The 17,835-nt window shown below is 43.3% G+C and overlaps 1 protein-coding gene across 3 annotated transcripts in view; it reads right to left on the bottom strand.

The window, feature by feature from the left end:
- Window positions 1-17,835, bottom strand: part of SCNN1B (sodium channel epithelial 1 subunit beta) — a 170,816-nt gene that overhangs the window by 135,077 nt on the left and 17,904 nt on the right. For all 3 annotated transcript variants that reach the window (XM_073636694.1, XM_073636693.1, XM_073636696.1), the window contains one exon: window positions 3,337-3,429. In XM_073636694.1, the coding sequence (XP_073492795.1) occupies window positions 3,337-3,372 (36 nt within the window). In that variant the 5' untranslated portion in view covers window positions 3,373-3,429. The remainder of the gene's footprint in view (window positions 1-3,336; window positions 3,430-17,835) is intronic.

The raw sequence follows: 17,835 nt of genomic DNA, 5'->3' as shown, positions 1-17,835 counted from the left end.
TGTCTCTTTATGCTTTTCTTTGTACTGTATGTTATATTGAAAAATAAAATAAAGATTATACACAAAAAAATAAAGTAAAAGTTATTTTTTATTTCTAAGGTTTCAAAGCTTCACAGCTGTGGCAATGTGTGCTCCTCCCTCGCACTGCTATAAATGCAGAGGTGGGTGGTTGGGGCCACCTGTTTTTACTGCCCCTCTGATGCCAGTGTGAACCTAAGTGTGCCCCAGATAGCAGTAAAACCCAACAGGACTTCTAGCTGGCCACACAACAGTTCAATTTTGATGACATTTTTCATTTTCAGAATGTTTGTTCGATTTTCTAATGGTTAGTGGGGGTACAAGTCCAAGTTTGTTTTCAATCTTTGAGACAAGAAAATCTGAAGAAGCAGGATGGAAAATTGTTCTCAAATAAATGAATTTCTCACTGTGCATGTAGTTTTCCTTTGGGAAAACTTGTACATATTGTAAATGAAACCTGTTTAACCACTTGCTTACTGGGCACTTTCACCCCCTTCTTGCCCAGGCCAATTTTCAGCTTTCAGCACTGTCACACTTTGAATGACAATTGCGCGGTCATGCTACACTGAATAGAAAAAAGAGAGGCTTCCACCATGTCAGGAAAAAAGTGTGGTGGTCCCATGCCTGCTTCAACAGACCATGAAAAAATATCCCCTAAGATGGGACTTTGAAAGACCACCAACACTAAATGTATGTATAAAAGTTTATTACAAATATTGACAAAGTAGACAGGTGAACAAGTATAAAATAAGCAGGCACAGTTACACAGGGGAGACGCTTTATACATGGATACCGCTTTTGTGTCATCCATGCGGCTCCAGCCTCCAGGTACTGTCAGTTTTTTAATCCAAGTCTCTGCATGACCATCAATTGACTGCTGTATGCCTTGGTGAACATTTTATTATTTTTTTTAACAATAATAAAAAGTTTTTACTTTGCCTCTGAGGGTCCTATTTTTGTTTGCTGATCAGCTCTGTTCACCCCTTTGATTATATCTTCTGTCCTCATTTGTCTATGAGTTTTGGACAGCAGCGGCCACAGCTACATTTAATTTTTCTTTTTGACTTTTCACTTGGCCTCTGGTCTGTGCTCCTGGATTTTTGTTTTTAACTAAGCTTTGGAGCAACTGCATTTGCAGAGTGCAACTGCACTTTGCAAAGTGCACCGTCTATTGTCCTTTAGTAAATTAACCGTAATGATGGCAAGAAAGAATGTTGTGACAACATTTTTTTCTATGAACGTTCAAACGAAAACCGAAACGCTTCATTCAAAACCAGGGCTGGTACAAGGGGTGGTGGGCAGGAGGGGCGGCTGCCCTGGGCACTGTGGTATCAGGTGGAAGGAGGGGATACCACAAGAAAATGGGGGGAGGGGATTTGTATTGGGAGGTGGAATGAGAAGGGCAGAAGGGGGTAAGAATTGTTCTAGGAGGGGAAATTTCAGGGAGTGCTAGGAGTGGTGATTTGGGGGGTTTGTGCTAGAAGAGGTGATATGGTAAAGGGGGAGGGGGAATTGTGGTATGTGTGCTGACATATAATGCTCATACATCTTGGGGGGGGCAGACTGGCATGTTTGCCCTGGGCTCTAGGAGACCTTGTCCTGACACTGTTCAAAGCAAGAAAAGAAGTGTATGATATGCAATTTAATAGAAAGTATCCTTTAACCACTTAAGGACTGGGCCTATTTTTCGAATTTGTTGTTTACAAGTTAAAATCCATTTTTTTTTTCTAGAAAATGACTTAGAACCCCCAAACATTCTATATATATTTTTTCAGACACCCTAGAGCATAAAATGACGGTCGTTGCATTACTTTATGTCACACCATATTTGCGTCTTACAAGCGCAATTTTCTTTGGAAAAAATACACTTTTTTTTAATTAAAAAATAAGACAACAGTTAAGTTAGCCCATTTTTTTTTCTATATTGTGAAAGATAATGTTACGCCGAGTAAATTGATACCCAACATGTCATGCTTCAAAATTTCACCCACTCGTGGAATGGCGACAAACTTTCTAGAGGTTACCAGTTTTGAGTTACAGAGGAGTTCCAGTGCTAGAATGTTTGTGCTCACTCTAACGATCGCGGCGATACCTCACAGGTGTGGTTTGAACACCATTTTTATATGCGGGCACAACTTATGTATGCGTTCAAGTTCTGCGGGACAGGGCGTTGTACATTTTTCTTTTCTTTTATTAATTTTATTTTTATTTTTATTTTTATTTTTACACTGTTCTTTTAAAAAAAAAAATGTGGGTCACCTTTATTCCTATTACAAGGAATGTAAACATCCCTTGTAATAGAAAAAAAGCATGACAGAACCTCTTTAAAAAAAAGACCTCAGATCTAACATTTACACTAAAATGCAATAAATAAATAAATAAATGTCTTTTTCTTTTTTATTTCCCCTTTAAGACTATTGGGTGGAAGTGACGTTTGACGTTGCTTCTGTCATCCAATGTTATGGAGGTGAGTGGGGCCATCTTTCCCTCACTCGGCTCCAGGCCTGTGAGGGGATAGGATAGGATAGTCTCCGCTGCTACCGACGGAGATGCGGCAGAGACGACCGGAGCGTGGCGGGAGGTGTGGGGTACCTCTCCCGCTGCCGATAAAGACGGTCTTGCTGCGAATCTGCCGCAGAGACCACTTTTATCTGAAAGCAGACCACCCGCCGTTTAAGAGGATACCGGGGTTATGGCAGCTATCTGCTGCCATACCATCGGTATTCCACGTCAAAGTACCGACGTATAACGGCCGCGGCTGGTCCTTAAGTGGTACATGTAAAAATGTTTTTAAATGTTATAGATGTAAACACCATGCTTCTGCTGAATACCTCCATGATTATCGGCTTCCAGAAAAATCGTAATACAGCTAGGCAAACACGAGTCTTAAAATTGGCACAGACATTAGATATTATTATTATTATACAGGATTTATATAGCGCCAACAGTTTACACAGCGCTTTGCAATGTAAAGGGGAACGGTATGATTACAATACAGTTCAATACAGTAGGACTATGAGGGCCCTGCTCATGGAGCTTACAATCTAAAGGAGAGCTTACAGTTTTACTAACCAGTACTGGTCTAATAGCAACAGCAGTTATTCATCTGAGGTTTACAGCTGCTTTTACCAGATTCTTTATGTGATTGTAGCCGATTCTATACAAGTGAAGAACTTGTCGTAGATCCGCATAGCCTTGGGTCGTTGCAGCAAAAGGGTTGCAATATATTGTCCCATATTCATTTACTTAATTACAGTTAATGACTCTCAGATACTGAAATAGCTTTGAACTACCAAAAGCACAGATAAAAGTGGTTACCTCAGAGTGACGAGATATGTTGCTAGTGATGGTCATTGTGTGCTCTGTGATGATGGTTAAAGGAAGCAGGTAATTTGTTGAACATAGGGCAAGCTGCAATGTAAAAGAACATAAAGCACATACAGATTTAGTAACTTTAGCAGTTGATAATTATTGCAGAAAAACAACATTTATCCTTAACCACCTACCTGGATACACTCCTTCATTACCAGACTATTTCTCTATTTTTAGTGCTGTGATAGTTTTGCTGACTTGGTCATACAACACTGTACACAAATTAATGTTATAACATTTTTTTAGACAGATAGGGGTTGACTTACTAAAACTTGAGAGTGCTTCTAACTCCAGTTTGTTTAATTAAAGTGATTATAAAGGTAAAAATAAAAAAAATAAAAAATAACAAACATATCATACTTACCTCCACTCTGCAGCTCGTTTTGCACAGAGTGGCCCCGAACCTCGTCTTCTGGGGTCCTTCGGCGGCTCTCGTGGCTCCTCCCCACATCTGATAACCCCTAAAAGATGCACTCTCCCGAGGGGGTTACCTTGCGGGCGCGCTCCCGAGTCCAGCATTTGGCGTCCATAGAGGCCAGATGCAGGATTTGGTCCTGCCCCCGGCGCTCGCGTCATTGGATTTGATTGACAGCAGCGGGAGCCAATGGCTGCACTGCTATCAATCTATCCAATCAACAGCTGAGAACCCCGGGCAGAGAGGCAGCACGTTCCCGTGGGTCAAGTTCGAGGGGTCAGGTAAGTGAAACAGTGGGGCTGGGGGACCCGTCACTGACAGGTGTTTTTTCACCTTAATGCATACGATGCATTAAGGTGAAAAAACACAAACCTTTACAACCCCTTTAGGCTTTGAAAAAACCCTGGAAGCTGATTGGTTTCTATGCACAGCTGCACCAGATTTTGCACGCTCTGGTTTTAGTAAATCAATCCCATGGAATTTTCTTTTGGTGATATTTAATAACTACTGGGTTTTTACGTTTTACTATTTAAAAGAAAAACATTTTTTAAAAGTGGATGTTCTAACTGCCTATTACATTTCTAGAGGCTTTAAAATGCAAGTACGGTACAAAAACCCCCACAATTGTTTAGTTTAGGACATAAAATATACAGTGCAGCAGTCAGAGTGCAGAGATCAGGACAGAGCAACATGCAGATTTCAGTGGTCAGGAGAGCCTCCCCCTTGTGGTGGTGGTCAGTAGCGAGTGCCCCTTTAAATGTTGGTGGTCAATGATGTGTGGCCCCTCAAATGTTGGTAATTGGTGGTAAGTGCCCCATAACTGTTGGTGGTCAGTAGTGTATCCTCTTGCTGTTCAGTGTGCCACATTGTTAATGTGCCCCCTTTTGTTGGTAGTCAGTAGAAGCAATTTTACTTACAGAAGCAATTTGTAGCAGAGGCAGAAAGGATGGGCTGTGTTGAAATTTTTTTGTTTACACTAGTGATCACTGTAATCAGAAGGTGCAGCGCCACTCTGATTGGCTCTGTGCATTTTGCCTGTGATCTTCACTGTTTATTGACAGTTTGATCACAGGCAACTGCCAAGAGTAATTTTACTGCTGGCCGGTGCCCTGAGCAGGCACCATGATATACCAGTACATCACCCCTCATGCACACTGCTGTGATTGACCCAGACACCACATAATCGCTGTGCAATAACATGTCAACTAGTAAACAACAGTGATGAATGGAGTCCATTCATGACATCATTGTTTACTACTGTGTGTGATCTGTGATTGGTCACGAGTGATCACATGGTACCTGGGCCAATCACAGCACCCTGTACCATGTGATAGCTGTGGCCAATCACAATAGTAAATGCTGAGTCATGAATGAAAGCCATTCATGACATTTCAAACAACTGCTGTTACAGTGTAACATGCAATCACAGTGTAAAAAAAAAAAATCCCTGATTACCCCCCTCCCAGAGTAGTACTCTGATGACAGTATGTAAAAAAAATGTAAAAAAAGAAAAAAAATGTTTAAAATAATCGAATACAAAAATTATTATTATTATTTTTACATACTGTCACCAGTCAGTATTGCTGATCACCTCTCCACAACAGTCTTATGATGACACTGTACTGCACTGGTGCCAGTTAAAAAAAAAAATGTGAAACATTTTTCTTTTTTTTTTTCATTTTCCAAAAAAATTGTGACAAAAAAATACTATTTCAAAAGACCCCCCATGCCTTTTACTAAATAACTTGGACTATCTACTTTCCAAAAAAGGGTTTTTTTTGTCCTGTCCTGGCATTTTAGGGTCTCAAGAAATGAGATAGGTAGTCAGTACATCAGGATTGATCAATTTTCAAATATATACCATAGATTGTGGACCTTTCACACAGACTAAATAATATACAGTAAAACCTTGGTTTGAGAGTAACTTGGTTTGAGAGCGTTTTGTAAGACAGACAAAACTTTTTTACTTGATATACAAGCGATGTCTTGATATACAAGTAGCGTCATGTCACAACTGAGTATAAAAGATAAGAAAGGCGCCTCTAAGTGTAGCAATATATTTACATTTAATGAAGGTACACCATTTAGCAACTCACATGGTTGATGTTTAAACCAGGCACGTCTAAATAGGCAGGCATCTGGGGTAAAGTCATCTCTTCCACACCGTGCTCCATGAGCGGTTCAAGCCTTGCTTTACTTAGATGTGCCTGTTTTAATCATCAACCATGTGAGTTGCTAAATTTTGTACCTTCACTAAATGTAACCATATTGCTACACTTAGGGGAACCTTTCTCTTTTATACTCTGTAGCTCCTGCTGGATTTTGCTTCTAATCCCCTTGTGGAGGCTGCCATCACATTGCTATAATCTTTTTATATGGACTATAAACTGAAGGACTTATACATAAATGGTTGTGGAACAAATCTGAGTTTCCATTATTTCTTATGGGGAAATTTGCTTTGATATACAATGTTTTGGATCACAAGCATGTTTCTGAAACGAATTATCCAAGGTTTTACTGTACATTGATTTGGATTATTTTTTTTTTTTACCAAAGAAATGCAGCAGGCTACATTTTGGCCTATGTCGAAAGATTATTTGTTTGCAAAATTTTGCTAAGAAAAACATGTTTTTTTTTTAAATGTTCAGTATATTTTGTTTATATAGCAAATAAAACAACCCAGTGGTGATTAAAAGCCACCAAAAGAATGCTCTATTTGTGTGAAAAAAATGATATCTATTTAATTTGGGTACATTGTGGCATGACCTGAGCAATAGCTAGTTAAAGTAGTGCAGTGCTGAATAGCAAAACATGCCCTGGTCAGGAAGGGGGTAAATCCTCCTGGAGGTCAAGTGGTTAAAGACCTTGCCTGCCCATGTGTGATTCCTGCACTACTATTTACATACAGGGCTTTAGTAAATTGTGTCAAACTACCTGCTGTTCTTTTACAATGACACTGTGGTAAGGTATTAGAGGTATGTTTATAGTCAAAACTTTTTTGGAGTTAAAGCAGGTAAGTGTTTTTGCTGTCTGTGTTTTGCTGCAGACACAACGGGATGTGAGAGCAATTCTTGCCAAAGTGAGAGGAATTCTCATCTTAGACAGTTGTCACCGGAGCATTTGACCCCATTGGAGGATTTTCCCTCATATTTTGCTCTCATAAAAAACCCAGAATTTGAGATTTTTCCTTTCAGTCCCAGCGACAATGGTCACCAGGAAAAATAGAGATAATGAATCTCCCTAGTGGGGGAACAGACAGCAATAAGAAAATTAGCATAATGTCTAAGCCTTCCACACCCTATCCAAAACTAAAAAAATATATAATGTTTTGCCTTTATATACACATTAAAATATTAGAAAAGGTAAAATGTTCTGGTTTTTAAATATTTGTTTCCGAAAAAAATTCTGTTTAACCATTTTTCAACCCCCTAACACATATGTACAGTGGTAAAATTGTGGTCCTCAAAAACCACATTCCATATGTATGCATTGCTGGGTAGCCATTGTTTCTGGCTGACAGCGTGCTCACTGTGCACTCTCAGCACAAAGAACGAGCTGTCGAAGAGGCTACAGATCAGTAGCTGGGAAAACCGGCTTCCAACCATGTGACTACTGTCACAGTGGTCACATACTGTAAATAATAGGGCTAAAGAGTCCCAAGCCTGCGCCAAATGGACAAAGGACTTGTGAAAAAATGTATTAAAAATTTATTAAAAATGATACTGTGTACTGAAATTAGTGCAATTTAAATATATATTTTAATTAAAGAGCTGCTCGTTGTAAGACTATATTTAGCCTAAAGATGGTAGAAACAGTATGATTAATAATCGTGCTCTCAATTTCACAAAAAATATTCATACTCTTTATAAACTGTGTTATGAAAGGGGCACCCTAATGACGTCAGACGCATGCTGACGAAACTCGTTGGGCAGGACTTCTGGGACACATCACTCCCGCCATCTTGGAATGCAGGTGCAATGCAAACCGACATTTCCATGTTGTTTTTAATGCTGCATTTTATTCTCAGTACTGTAACTGTGATTCTACTTCAATAAATTTTAAAAATACTACACCATGAGAGGTTCGCCTTTTGCCTCCCTCCTTATGCTGAGAGTTTAAAGGCGCAGGAGTGCCGTTACTGCTGGTCTGGCTTGGGATGACCTTCTAACATTCAAATCTTTGGCTTGCTACAAGTGTAGAACAGGAGAATAAAACAAAAGAAAAAGGGGGATCTCAGAAACCCCTTTTACCTGCGCACCCTGGAATGTAAACAAAGTGATATACAGTGCAATAACAAAATCAAAATCAGTGTATAAACAAAGCAGCAGGTAGTAAGGCTCAAAGTGTAAACAAAAAAGAAAACGTTCTTATGATTATAATTATATGTGTGATGACACACTGATATATCCTCAATACAAAGTGTACCCGGTATGGGTATTGTCACTCTAGTCAAACAATATTAGATATATAAAAAAAAATGGGTTATCCTAATCGAGACCAAAAGGAACCGGAGGACCAAATGAGTGACACAGCATACAATGTATGGGAAAAAGGTAATGGTAAATGATTTATTAAAGAATAAAAATCACTATAAAGCTTCGCATTGGGAGGTCATATTGGAGATACCAAAAACTTGACACACAAACCGGGGTGCCAGTATCAAGTCACCACCAGGTGTTGCTACAAACAGCACAAGACAAAAAACAAAACACAGAAACACAGGACAGTAAAAAACAGATGAACAATCGTCCGGACGCCAAGAATCTATATATGCATGTGTATGCCACGACAATGTCGTATGGAACTGTACACTATGAATATGTATATAATAAGGCATACACATGCATATAGGGATCCCTGGAAGGCTTGAGCCCACGATAAGTGTAGGGAAGGAAGTAGGGAGGGAGGGGAGGGTAGGGAGAGAGGGAAGGGGACAACAGGAAAAAAACGTGCCTCAAGAGTAACCTGTAAAGTAGAACCCTAATAAAGTCAATGGCTGCTGAAGATCGACATAAAAATTATGGATGGAATGAAAGCAATGGATAGCACCAAAAACAGCCGTTACTGCTGCAGTATTAACAAGCAGGTCTGTGTGGTTCCTTATGAATGGCCAGGGGTAGAGTCTTGTATAGAAATAATGGAAATGGTACCCCCCTACGATGGCAAATATATAAGGTCCAGACTGGACTATGTTGCACCTGATAATAAAGGATTATGGACAGCTGATGAATGCAGACACTTGCCGGTATATGCTTGCGGTGTGTATACCTTCTGTAGTGAACATATAAACCGGTATGTAATGGACATACATGAAAGTCTCTGGTGTCTATCAGCCGTGATCCCCTCTATAATGCACAATGTCTCAAACAATGTTGGAACATAGTAGTTGAACATACGATACCCTCCTTCTATGATGCGATGTATGCGCTAAAAACATTTAAAAAATCTAATCATATGATGAATATCAAGTGAACATAATATAGAAAAAAGTCCAATGATCTACCACCGATTAGTTAGACCCACATAAAGTGCTGATAATTCTTCTATACATCAAACGTGACGGTGAAGAAAACATATACTATGGCTAATGTCTCCAGTGCATGTCCTTCCACCAACTTCTAGACAAATGTCCTACTCACCAAACGAAATTGATACCCATGACAGGTAGTCAAAAACAGCAAGATAAATGGATGTCCAAAGAAATGGCAGCTCAAGGTTTGGCACAATCAGAGAATGGAAATGGCATATACATCAAAAAGACAAGAACAGAAGCTCCTCATAGTGCAGTACCATTTAGAAAATGTATTAAAAATATACAGGTTGCACTTACATAAGCAGAAGATAAAATCGTGTTAGTAAAATGGCAGGGACGCCAACAGCATTCCACCTGCGTTCCAACGAGTGGCGGAAGTGACGTGGCACTTATCACGGGACCCAATGCATTTTCGTCAGCAATGTCTGGCATCATCAGGGGGTCATGTTGCTGACAAAACACGTCGGATCCCGTGATACGTGCCACGTCACTGTCGCCACTCGTTGGAACTCATTGGACCCACAGCATTTTATCACATTATTATATAATTGTTCACGCTACAGATCTGGCACATTCACTATTTGTGGTTTGAGCGCTCACATGATTAATAACACAGTTTATTATTTTTGAATATTTGTGAATATTGTTTGTGAAATTGAGAGCGCAGTTATTAATCATACTCTTTCTACAATGGTCATATGATCCTTCCTGCTCCTTGGGCATTCCAAACTATTGAAAGGGACACCAAATAGAGAGGAAAGGGTTAATGTTAGTAATATTGTATGTAATAGTTTTTCTTAGCATTCTGATTCTGACTTGCAAAGATGGCGGCCTCCTGGGGAAGGTTACTGGCGACACGAAGATACTGAGGTCCATCGGAGTCCCGCGGCATCAGGGCGTTTGGAGTATATAGGCAACCAATCTTATCCACACTTGCCCAGATGATCTTTCCACACAAGCAAAGGCCTTGGCTGGGCTATAGCCGTCTGTTTGCATAGCCATCTGGTAAGCAAGTTTTTTATAAGGTGGTGGCACTTATCTGCTGATCGGGCTCACTTGGGTGTTTGTTTGGATCTGTTTGAACTGTCACTGATCCATTATCCTGACATCTACAAGCTATTGTTGGATCGAACCTTCACACAGCTTCTCTTCTCCATTCTGTAATGGTTGTAAGTGCTAGAAAAACCACAGCCTAAAATAATAATAATAATAATTGCTTTGTGTTTTAGATAATGATGTGTGACCTTAATGCTGAATGCGGAAAAAACAGCTGCAATATCATTTGCATTTCTTTCAATACAGTCTTGAGATAAACACAACCTAACAGGTAGGGCCTGGAGAGCCAGTTAGAAGACCTGACCTTTCTTTACTGCAGCTCTGTGACTTCTCAATGGTGAAGGAGCAGCAGCACAGTGACGTGTTCATTTTACCCTTTCCCTCTGTCATAGTTAGGGATGAGCTTCGTATTCGAATCGAACGCATGTTCGACTCGAACATCGTGTGCTCGGTCGTTCGCCGAATTACGAACCTTACGGGCCATTCGCACCAAATTCGAGTGGCGGGTCACGGCCCGTAATTCACTGCAGGATCGCAGTGCATTGCTAGCTGATGATTGACCAAGCATGCACTATGACCCGTATGCTTGGCCAATCACAGCGCCATGTGTACAGAGAGCCATAATTGGCCAAAGCCAGGGAGGCTTTGGCCAATTATGGCTCAGGAGGTTTAGTACACGCCCCACACTATATAAGGCCGCCTGCGTGGCGGCCCTGTGTAGTATGTTGCGGTGGAGAGAGATAGATAGACAGAGAGACAGTGTCATTTGATTTAAGTTAGATAGAGTAGGCAGGTCGAGTCAGTTAGCTGCACTTACAGTGTATTCTGCATATATATACATCCCAGGTGTTGTATATATATATATATATATATATATATATATATATATATATATATATACACTGTATTCAGTTTAGCTAGATCCGTTCCTGTTATTCTCTGCCTAATAAACTGACAGGCAGGCTCTTGAAGTATTTCCAGTTACTGTGTAACCTGCACAGTTGCACCTACAGTATAGCTACCTGAAGCCAGGTGCTTGTGTGCTTCTTCTGACGCTTTTAATAGCACAGGCAGGCTCTTGAAGTATTTACAGTTAGTTTACTGTGTAACCCTGCACAGTTGCACCTACAGTATAGTTACCTGAAGCCAAGTGCTTGTGTGCTTCTTCTGATCCTATTAATAACATAGGCAGGCTCGTGAAGTATTTCCGGTTAGTGTACTGTGTACCCCGCACAGTTGCACCTACAGTATAGCTACCTGAAGCCAGGTGCTTGTGTGCTTCTTCTGATCCTATTGATAGCACAGGTAAGCTCTTGAAGTATTTACAGTTAGTGTACTGTGTAACCCTGCACAGTTGCACCTACAGTATAGCTATCTGAAGCCAAGTGCTTATGTGCTTCTCCTGATCCTATTAATAGCACAGGCAGGTTCTTGAAGTATTTCCAGTTAGTGTACTGTGTACCCTGCACAGTTGCACCTACAGTATAGCTACCTCAAGCCAGGTGCTTGTGTGCTTCTTCTGATCCTATTAATAGCACAGGCAGGCTCTTGAAGTATTTCCAGTTTGTGTACTGTTTACCCTGCACAGTTGCACCTACAGTATAGCTACCTGAAGCCAGGTGCTTGTGTGCTTCTTCTGATCCTATTAATAGCACAGGCAGGCTTTTGAATATTTCCAGTTAGTGTACTGTGTACCCTGCACAGTTGCACCTACAGTATAGCTACCTCAAGCCAGGTGCGTGTGTGCTTCTTCTGATCCTATTAATAGCACAGGCAGGCTCTTGTAGTATTTCCAGTTAGTGTACTTTGTACCCTGCACAGTTGCACCTACAGTATAGCTACCTGAAGCCAGGTGCTTGTGTGCTTCTTCTGATCCTATTAATAGCACAGGTAGGCATCTTGAAGTATTTCCAGTTAGTGTACTGTGTACCCTGCACAGTTGCACCTACAGTATAGCTACCTGAAGCCAAGTGCTTGTGTTCTTCTTCTGATCCTATTAATAGCACAGGCAGGCTCTTGAAGTATTTACAGTTAGTGTACTGTGTACCCTGCACAGATGCACCTGCAGTATAGCTACCTGAAGCCAGGTGCTTGTGTACTTCTTCTGATCCTATTAATAGCACAGGCAGGCTCTTGAAGTATTTACAGTTAGTGTACTGTGTAACCCTGCACAGTTGCACCTACAGTATAGCTATCTGAAGCCAAGTGCTTATGTGCTTCTCCTGATCCTATTAATAGCACAGGCAGGTTCTTGAAGTATTTCCAGTTAGTGTACTGTGTACCCTGCACAGTTGCACCTACAGTATAGCTACCTCAAGCCAGGTGCTTGTGTGCTTCTTCTGATCCTATTAATAGCACAGGCAGGCTCTTGAAGTATTTCCAGTTTGTGTACTGTTTACCCTGCACAGTTGCACCTACAGTATAGCTACCTGAAGCCAGGTGCTTGTGTGCTTCTTCTGATCCTATTAATAGCACAGGCAGGCTCTTGAATATTTCCAGTTAGTGTACTGTATACCCTGCACAGTTGCACCTACAGTATAGCTACCTCAAGCCAGGTGCTTGTGTGCTTCTTCTGATCCTATTAATAGCACAGACAGGCTCTTGAAGTATTTCCAGTTAGTGTACTGTGTACCCTGCACAGTTGCACCTACAGTATAGCTACCTCAAGCCAGGTGCTTGTGTGCTTCTTCTGATCCTATTAATAGCACAGGCAGGCTCTTGAAGTATTTCCAGTTAGTGTACTTTGTACCCTGCACAGTTGCACCTACAGTATAGCTACTTGAAGCCAGGTGCTTGTGTGCTTCTTCTGATCCTATTAATAGCACAGGCAGGCTCATGAAGTATTTCCAGTTAGTGTACTGTGTACCCTGCACAGTTGCACCTACAGTATAGCTACCTCAAGCCAGGTGCTTGTGTGCTTCTTCTGATCCTATTAATAGCACAGGCAGGCTCTTGTAGTATTTCCAGTTAGTGTACTTTGTACCCTGCACAGTTGCACCTACAGTATAGCTACCTGAAGCCAGGTGCTTGTGTGCTTCTTCTGATCCTATTAATAGCACAGGTAGGCATCTTGAAGTGTTTCCAGTTAGTGTACTGTGTACCCTGCACAGTTGCACCTACAGTATAGCTACCTGAAGCCAAGTGCTTGTGTGCTTCTTCTGATCCTATTAATAGCACAGGCAGGCTCTTGAAGTATTTACAGTTAGTGTACTGTGTACCCTGCACAGATGCACCTGCAGTATAGCTACCTGAAGCCAAGTGCTTGTGTGCTTCTTCTGATCCTATTAATAGCACAGGCAGGCTCTTGAAGAATTTACAGTTAGTGTACTGTGTACCCTGCACAGTTGCACCTACATTATAGCTACCTGAAGCCAGGTGCTTGTGTACTTCTTCTGATCCTATTAATAGCACAGGCAGGCTCTTGAAGTATTTACAGTTAGTGTACTGTGTAACCCTGCACAGTTGCACCTACAGTATAGCTACCTAAAGCCAGGTGCTTGCGTGCTTCTTCTGATCCTATTAATAGCACAGGCAGGCTCTTGAAGTATTTCCAGTTAGTGAACTGTGTACCCTGCACAGTTGCACCTACAGTATAGCTACCTGAAGCCAGGTGCTTGTGTGCTTCTTCTGATCCTATTAATAGCACAGGCAGGCTCTTGAAGAATTTACAGTTAGTGTACTGTGTAACCCTGCACAGTTGCACCTACAGTATAGCTACCTGAAGCCAGGTGCTTGTGTGTTTCTTCTGATTATATTAATAGCACAGGCAGGCTCTTGAAGTATTTCCAGTTAGTGTACTATGTACCCTGCACAGTTGCACCTACAGTATAGCTACCTGAAGACAGGTGCTTGTGTGCTTCTTCTGTTTGCTATTAATAGCACAGGCAGGCTCTTGAAGTATTTGCAGTTAGTGTACTGTGTAACCCTGCACAGTTGCACCTACAGTATAGCTACCTGATGCCAAGTGCTTGTGTGCTTCTTCTGATCCTATTAATAGCACAGGCAGGCTCTTGAAGTATTTCCAGTTAGTGTACTATGTACCCTGTACAGTTGCACCTACAGTATAGCTACCTGAAGACAGGTGCTTGTGTGTTTCTTCTGATCCTATTAATAGCACAGGCAGGCTCTTGAAGTATTTACAGTTAGTGTACTGTGTAATCCTGCACAGTTGCACCTACCGTATAGCTACCTGAACCCAAGTGCTTGTGTGCTTCTTCTGATCCTATTAATAGCACAGGCAGGCTCATGAAGTATTTCTGGTTAGTGTACTGTGTACCCTGCACAGTTGCACCTACAGTATAGCTACCTGATGCCAAGTGCTTGTGTGCTTCTTCTGATCCTATTAATAGCACAGGCATGCTCTTGAAGTATTTCCAGTTAGTGTAATGTGCACCCTGCACAGTTGCACCTACAGTATAGCTACCTGAGGACAAGTGCAGGTGTTCTCATACTAATAATACTACATGCAGGCAGTTGATTCTGCTAGCTGCAGTATAATTGGTATTTATATACATCCCAGTTTTGTGCAGCTACATCTCACTTTAGGCCATTAGTATGTCTGGAAGGCCATCAAGGAGAGGCAGACAATCACAAACCAATAAAAGAGGGCAAGCAGGCTCTGTGTCTAGAGGCAACAGTGCTGGTTGTGGACAAGCTGCATCCTCATCAGCACGTGGCCGTGGGACACGCTTGGCCTTTTTTTCGGCAGCTGGCCGCATTGAGCCGCAACATGCGGAAGACTTCTTTGAGTGGATGACCAAGCCGTCCTCATCCTCCTCATCCTCTCTCACCCAGGCTCAGGGTACTTTGTCTGGCAAAGCAGCTGCCAACGCGGCCTCTTCCCTCGGCTCAATGGCATCAGTCACTCCTTCCCTAGCCCCACCATGTCCTCCTGAGGAGTCCCCTGAACTGTTTGACCATAGTGTTGGGTACATGCTCCAGGAGGATGCCCAGTGTTTTGAAGGCTCCGATGATGGTACTCAGCTAGAGGAAGGCAGTAACGTGAGCCCAGACAGAAGGGGTGCCCAAGAAAGACAGCAATGTGGCAGTCATGTTCCCCCTGCTGCAGCATACTGCCAGGTTTGCTCCAGTGATGAGGAGGGAGGGGATGATGAGGTCACTGACTCCACGTGGGTGCCTGATAGGAGAGAGGAGAAGGAGGAGGCACATTACCAATGAGGCAGGATGCCCTCCAGGGGCCAGCCTAAGGGCAGCACAATGACTGCATCACACCGCAGAGCTCCGCATGTGCAGGGCGCTACTGTCTCTGCGCGTTATTCCAAAAGTTCTTTGGTGTGGGCCTTTTTTGAGACGAGTGCATCAGATCGCACCGCTGCTATTTGCAACATATGTCTCAAGTGTATCTCGCGTGGCCAAAACATCTACCGCTTGGGCACCACATGCTTGACCAGACATATGTTGACCTGCCATGCAGTTTGTTGGCAAGCGTACCTAAAAGACCCACACCAAATAACAAAGAGGACCTCTCCTTGCTCCTCATCAGCTGGGATCTCCAACCCCACTATACCTTCAGTCCTCTCTCTGAGACCTGCACTGAGAGGAATGAAGGTGTAGAATTAGGTGTGTCACAGCCAAGTACTTGCGGGCAATCTGCTATCGGTACACCAACATCAGATTGTACCAGGCAAATTTCCCTGCCCCAGCTGCTGCAACGCCGAAAGAAGTTCGCTCCCAGCCATCCACATGCCCAGCGGTTGAATGCTAGCTTGGCAAAATTGCTAGCACTTCAACTGCTACCTTTTCAGTTGGTAGACTCTGCCCCCTTCCGTGAGTTTGTGGAATGTGCAGTTCCTCAGTGGCAGGTTCCCAAACGTCACTTTTTCTCATGGAAGGTGATTCCGGCTCTCTACCGGCATGTGGAAGGCAATGTCTTGACCTTGCTGGACAGGGCGGTCAGCGGTAAGGTGCATATTACCGCTGACTCATGGTCCAGCAGGCATGGACAGGGACGTTACCTAAGTTTCATGGCGCATTTGGTGACTCTGCTGGCAGCTGAGAAGGATGCAGGACAAGGTGCAGTAATGTTGGAGGTTGTTCCGCCACCACACCTCCAAAATGCTACTACTGGTGATTCTGACACACCTCTCTCCTCCACTCCCTCCTCTTCTTCTTCCTCCATGGCCTCTTCTTGTGCTTTAACCTCGTAAACAGCGGTGCTCCGTAGGCGTTCAAGGGGCTACGCAAGTACGCAGGCCAAAAGATGCCATTCGGTGCTTGAGCTGGTGTGCTTGGGGGACAGGAGCCACACTGGGGCAGAGATTCTGTCAGCTCTGCAGGGGCAGGTTCAGAGGTGGTTGACGCCACGCCAGCTTAAGCCAGGAATGGTGGTTTGCGACAATGGCACCAACCTCCTCTCCGCTCTCCGACAGGGACAACTGACCCATGTGCTCGGTTTGGCTCACGTCCTTAACTTGGTGGTGCAGCGGTTCCTGGGCAGGTACCCAGGCTTACAGGATGTCCTGAAGCAGGCCAGGAAAGTCTGTGTGCATTTCCGCCAGTCGTATAATGCCAGTGCTCGGCTAGCTGACCTCCAAAAGGAATTTAACCTGCCCAAGAACCGCCTAATCTGTGACATGCCCACCAGGTGGAACTCAACGTTGGCCATGCTGCAGCGGCTGCACACGCAGAGAGGGCCATCAGTGAGTACCTGTGCGACTATGGCACCAGGACAGGGTCAGGGGAGCTTGTTTTTTTTCCCCACGCCAGTGGGCCATGATCAGGGATGCATGCACTGTCCTGTCACCATTTGAGGAGGCCACGAGGATGGTGAGCAGTGATAGTGCATGCATCAGTGACACTGTCCCCCTTGTCCACCTGTTGGAGCACATGCTGCGTGGAATAATGGACAGGGCAAAGAGGCAGAACAGAGGCAGGAAGAGGAGGACTTCCTTAGCTCTCAAGGCCCCCTTTATCCAGACAGTGTTCCTGCGTGCCTGCCAATCACACAGGAAGAAGGGGAGGAGGAGGATTGTGTCAGCATGGAGGTGGAGCCTGGCACTCAGCCTCAGCAGCAGTTTTAAGGGATCATTTACAGTCCCAAGAAACCCATGGACTTGTACGTGGCTGGGAGGAGGTGGCTGCAGATCATGTCATCCTTAGTGACCCAGAGGACTCCGGACTGAATGCCTCAGCAAACCTACGCTCCATGGCCTCCCTGATCCTGCAAAGCTTGCGGAAGGATCCTCGTATTCATTGTATCAATGAGAGGGATCGTTACTGGCTGGCAACCTTCCTTGATCCACGTTACAAGGGTAAGGTTGCGGACCTTATCTTGCCATCGCAGTGGGAGCAGAGGATGAAACATCTTCGGAAGGCCTTGCAGAAAGGTCTGTGCAATGCGTTCCCAGAGACTGGGAGGTTACAAACTCCTGTACCTGGACGTGTTGCTGGGGCTTCGGTCAGTCAAAGAAGGAGCGGTGGA

This window comes from Aquarana catesbeiana, linkage group LG06 (assembly GCF_042186555.1).
Source record: "Aquarana catesbeiana isolate 2022-GZ linkage group LG06, ASM4218655v1, whole genome shotgun sequence".
NCBI lineage: Eukaryota > Metazoa > Chordata > Amphibia > Anura > Ranidae > Aquarana > Aquarana catesbeiana.
The sequence above is the reverse complement of the archived record's forward strand: the minus strand, read 5'-3'. Positions and strand labels throughout refer to the sequence as shown.